Genomic DNA, 5,385 nt, shown 5'->3' on the forward strand with positions numbered 1-5,385 from the left:
GTCCACCTCGTTTCTGGCTCTATTTCAATTTCTACCAAATCCCATATAAAAATGGATTTCCTCATTCCGTAATGCATTTCGCTTTATATCACTCATTTTCCCTTCCAGCTCCAACATTATTAGCAGTGCGTTAATGCAGAACCCTGCATTAGTTTGTTGACCAGTCTTTGGTATTCGTTAAGTCCTTAATAAATAACGGAAATAACCTAAAATATCACGGAAGGCTTCTAGCCCCGCTACCGATGCTCACTGGCTTTCTTAGAAGTGTTTCTGAAAACACATAAAAAAAAAACTAATAAAAGTGGTACTTATAATCTTTTCCCGTGGTACGGTAAAGTACGTTCTTAATGAGGTCTTCATGTTTTCACGCTGGATTTGTGTTCCATGGCAGGTTCCAGTTCCTTTATATCTGTCCGTCGAGCAACAAAGCAGTATTGCTGCAAACACCTCACAAGCTGACGCAGCCATAGGAAGCCTGCGGCATGTAGTGGTTAGGTTAGCAGCAGCGGCTGTCAGGATATTCACTGGCAGCATTCAGAGATGTGTTCAAGGAAATTTTCACCAAGTTTGTCCTGGAAAACCCTCAGGCAGAGAGGACATTGCAGCTCATCCTGCACCCGTCTCTCCGAACTTGAGTTCCCTCGACCCTCCGCGCGTTCTGCCGACGTAGCTTTCCTGCGACTTTCTGCGGTTTCATTTTTTGGGATAACTGCTTTGTTCTTGTTAGCAGCGTGAATTTGGGAACTTCCACCCGATTGCTTTTCATCCTAAATAAAAGAGGAATAGGTTTAGAAAGCATGTTATGAAATACGTGTTCCAGTATATATTCCTCAGCATGTAATGGCAGTCAGTCTCGCTAGCTGTCAGCTAACCAAAATCTTACCAATCACACACATAAATCAATTCCTAGGATACCACCATGTCTCTCTATAGCAAACCTACCATAGTGATATACCCAAACCTCATCTGGGGACATATATATATATATATATATATATATATAGTGTATAACCTAATGCTACTTCTGTAGTTGATGACTAGTATCCCACCAATTGTCAGAGTTCCTGATCTACTGTGGTTTATGGTTTAAAAGGCAAGCATTTCTCACCGGCTTCCTTGTCTGTTGTTTCAAGCGCGCTATCTCCTCACACAGTTCCTGGATCCTGCTTTGCGCTCTCTCTCGATCGGCTCGCTCCGACGTGAAATCGTCTTTGTAAACAAGAAGCTGTAATGAGAAGAAAAAAGGTTGCTACGATGTTACCAAAGAAAATACATTTTGTAATATTTTAATAAAGCATTAACATAAAATAAATGGCTTTTTTTTTTAATAAATGCATCATTTTAATATATTTAATACAATGAGGGAATCTAATTATTCAGACGATAGGCAGGTGGCTCCTGAATCTAAGACAAGACCAAGGAATGATTAAAGAAATGGGCAGACTAGATGGGCCAGGAGATTCTTATCTGCCTTTGGGTGCTTAAGATGCTATAGCTTACTCCCTTTTAGGTACCATTGATGATGTCTCATGCAAGGTTTCTTATTTGCTGTCAAATTCTATGTTTCTAAATAGAATCTTTACACTTTAAAACCCAAAGACAGCCAACCTTTTCTAGCTGAATCATTTCCCACCCATTCACTTTGTTGCCACAGTATCGGCTATTCCTGATCGTTCAGATGTCTATCAGGTGTGTATACCTGTTGCTCCAACATCTGAATATGTTCTCCATCAGCAAGCCGGGCTCTTCCCATATCCTCTGCTTCCTCCTTAAGTTTCACGGATTCATTCATCTTCTCCTCCAGTAACTTGTTTAGCCGGTTGATTTCTTTCTGCAGGAGCTCGACGTGCAAACGCCCAGTGTGAGGACCCTTCTGCTGCTCATGTTGGGTCTTCATCTCCTTGAGCTGGAGGAGAAGACCTTTAACATACTCTTCTCTGCTGGCATCATACTTCTGCCATTTTGCATTTAAATCTTCCACCTGGAATTAAATGGAAAATAATTAGGATTTTAAAAAAAAATACAAAAAGTACATAAAAAAAATAAAATAATAATAAAACTGAAATCAAATGAATCTGTTAGGACACGATGTTACCAGTTTTGGGAAATTAAACAGAAGGATATTACCTCACACATATTACAGTAAAAAAAAAAAAAAGAGGAAGCATATTACAGAAATATGACAGAGGTATTTGCATGAACTTACATGAAGAACTTTCTTTTTTAATAAGCGGATTTCTTCGCGGAGTTTGTCCTGAGATACATCGTTGACGTTTTCTGTATTCTAGAAACACACAAAGGAACATTTTTAGAAAAAGCCCTGGATCTAAAAGCCCACAGATGTCTTTACCCTGTCTGGCTGAATCATATATAAAGGATGTGTAACACCTATGGACGTTCAGGTGATACAACTATGTAGTAGAGTACATCTAATGTGCCACCAGGTAGACAAAAGACCCAAAAGTCCTACCGGATCTCCTATACGTACATGTTTACGTGTGAATATTACTGATGTTATTGTGGAATGGCTTACCTTATTAGCCAGCTCATTGACGTTCTGAATTTCACTCCCGTGCGTCTCTTCGAGGAGCCTCACCAGGTGCTGGCACATCTCCGCGGTGGTTGCCAGCTTGCGGCGGAGCTGGTGGGTTTCGTCAGACAGAGTCCGGCACAGGACTTCGCTCGTGGCTTGTACCCTTTCCTTCTCAGCCAAGGATCTCTGGAGTCGGCAGATTTCCATTTCCTTCTCGTGAGGGGGCCAGCTGGACATTTGATGAATTTGCCCGTCTTTCTCGGCCAGCTGCTGATTCAGTCTCTGAATTTCCTGTAGAGGGAACAAATGCAAATGTCAGTGTGCACGTCGCGCCACGAGCTTTGTGGTTATATTTGTGATTACTGTCACAGATGTGATGACGTAAAGTCACACGTAAATTGTCACCTGAAACACTCAAATACTATTGGATGGTGACAGACTGCCTAAAACACAAACATCAGGTTCTGTATGACATCACTGACCAAAAGGACCACCTTTAAAAAGTAAAGGTGTCTAATGGACCGTAGGAAAGATCACAGCAGCGCTGTCCCTAATGATTGGTTCTTTACAATTATTAAGTACTGTAAGTACAGCGTGAAATGCCTGGCATACAAAGTGTTAAAACACCTTTTCACTCATTGTGTATTTTTTTATATTACAGTGTAAGCCCAAAACAGGACATGAATTAGAATTCAATAAAGAATATTTAGCAGTCTACAAATCAAACCCATGTCTGCATCCAGCAATTACCACCCATCTCCATGACAGCCAAAGGGTTAAATAGCTACAGCAGTGCCTATAGAGTACAATATATAATGAGATCATATCTGTACCTATGTTCATAGTATCTGGATTTCAGATCATATCTAACAGATATTAATGAATATGTTTAAAATTATTGTATTATTATAATATAAGTGACCCTATAGGCCTGTTTTACCATCAAACAAATAATGCAGCTAAAAATCAACAAATTGGGCCACTTGTAACCCTCATGTTGCATGACTGTGACCCCAATTACACAGTCAGAAGAATCTGGCTGAAGGTGATGAGTGTGGAAGTTTAACTTATTTCTATAGAATATGCAAGTTATGGGAATGTCTATAGAATGTGTAGCTATAATAAAGGGATTTTAATACACCTCAAAATTCCAGCTGGTTGTATTTTTTGTTAAAATATATAATCTGTATAAATCTGCTGAGATTTCCAGTAAAATAAAACAAGGTCTGATATTAACATAAATTTTTTTAAAAAATGTATTAATGAAATGACGATGTTCTCTGTGTACGGTACAGAAATCTTAATTACAACGAGCAGATCGTTAGGAAAAATAGTCGCCCGGCTGCTGCAGAACATCTTGCGATGTAGGGCTACTGGATCAGGAGGATCTGTAATACAACAATATGGATCCCAAAGATCTAAGAGGTTGTGCAGCAGCTGCAGCCTTCTGGCCCAATGATCCTTAACCCTTTCACAGACAGGGCTTGCATGCTGCGCCCTTACCTGGTTGAGAGCGTCTACTTTCTCCCGGGACAGCCTCTCCGTCTCCTTCAGCTGCTCCCTCATCTTATTCAGATGATCCATCAGGTTCTCCACCAGGGATTTGGAGGGGTCCATGTGGGGGTCCTCGGCGGGGGATCGGGTGTGATGAGCCTGCAGCCTCTGGATGACCGTGTCCTTAGCGGCCAGCTGCAGGTTTAAAGTCCTCATCTGCTGCCGGGCTTCGTGGTAGAAAGTGCTCAGCGTGTTATATCCCTGCAGCTTGGTTTTTAGGGTCCTGTTTTCCCGGTGCAGCTTGTCCACGGTCTCCTCCAGCAGCTTGAACCTGGCCAGCAGAGGGTCGGTGCTCCCATCGCTGATCGACAACATTGTCCGCCGGCTTCCAATGGCTTCTATGCTGTAGCAATCCACGGAAACAATGTATCCAACAACGTGTCACCAAAACGAGAGAACCGCAGGAAGTAAGCTTTCGTGATCAGGCGACGCCGAGAAAATGTGTCTGCTACACGACTCCGTAACGTTTATACAGGAGGCGTTTATTCGTCGGGAGTTTCCCTTGGCAAAGCGGCAATGGACTTCAAATAATAGTAGAAATCCCACGTGACTCATTCACGTGACTCTGAGTAACCCTGTCGGTGACATTACATAAACGCATACATAATTATCACCATGGAGACCGGGCCGGGCTTTGTTTTGGAATATAAGCAATGTCTGCCTCTCCTTCCATCATCAATTCGCCTGATATGTCTGACGTCTGAGTTTCTATCACCTACCTATCTAATAATAGTAATAATAATAATAACAATAATAATAAATTATCCATATCAGTAATAATAATTTAATAATATTAATTATTATTAATATCAATAAAAATAATTTAATTATTATTATTCAGATCAATAATAATGATTACTATTGTTATTTAATATTCATTATAATATCAGTAATAATAATTATTATTTGTATTATTATTTAAGGAAGCCTTAAGGAATCTTAATAATATCAACTTGACATGAACCTATTAAAGATCAGCCTGTATGTGTTTAGTGCGTGTTCTCTGCAAGAAAGAAAAAGAAATAGGTTGTCATTTAAATTGATGATTTAAATTCGGTTACATTGATGATTTTAATTTGGTTACATTGATGATATAAATTCGGTTACATTGATGATTTAAATTCGGTTACATTGATGATTTAAATTCGGTTACATTGGTGTCTCTCTGCATTTCATTAATATCTAAAATGATTTTTTTTTTCTAATTACAAAGTATTTTTTTTTACACGTGCCTTTATGATTCATATTAAAATAGTGTATTCATTTCTTCAAAATACATTCAGAATATTTTGGTTTTC

General features: G+C 39.6%; 1 protein-coding gene across 1 annotated transcript; it reads right to left on the reverse strand.

Annotated features, from left to right (window-relative positions):
• Positions 1–315: 315 nt before the first annotated feature.
• On the reverse strand, positions 316–4,543 carry TNIP2 (TNFAIP3 interacting protein 2). Its single transcript, XM_053461623.1, has 6 exons — positions 4,037–4,543; positions 2,534–2,824; positions 2,207–2,284; positions 1,700–1,981; positions 1,109–1,225; positions 316–767 (listed from the first exon to the last, which is right to left on the reverse strand). Exons 1-6 carry the CDS (start codon positions 4,400–4,402, stop codon positions 522–524), a joined length of 1,380 nt encoding a protein of 459 aa, XP_053317598.1. The 5' UTR covers positions 4,403–4,543; the 3' UTR covers positions 316–521.
• Positions 4,544–5,385: the final 842 nt, after the last annotated feature.

The sequence above is a fragment of the Spea bombifrons genome, chromosome 1, assembly GCF_027358695.1.
Source record: "Spea bombifrons isolate aSpeBom1 chromosome 1, aSpeBom1.2.pri, whole genome shotgun sequence".
NCBI classification, from domain to species: Eukaryota; Metazoa; Chordata; class Amphibia; order Anura; family Pelobatidae; genus Spea; species Spea bombifrons.

Coding starts and splice junctions, on each gene's coding strand:
- TNIP2 (XM_053461623.1), bottom strand. CDS start 4,402: ATGTTGTCGATCAGCGATGGGAGCACCGACCCTCTGCTGGCCAGGTTC. Junction 2,825..4,036: donor AAGTAGACGCTCTCAACCAG/GTAAGGGCGCAG, acceptor TTCCCTCTACAG/GAAATTCAGAGACTGAATCA. Junction 1,982..2,206: donor TAAAAAAGAAAGTTCTTCAT/GTAAGTTCATGC, acceptor ATTTAATTCCAG/GTGGAAGATTTAAATGCAAA.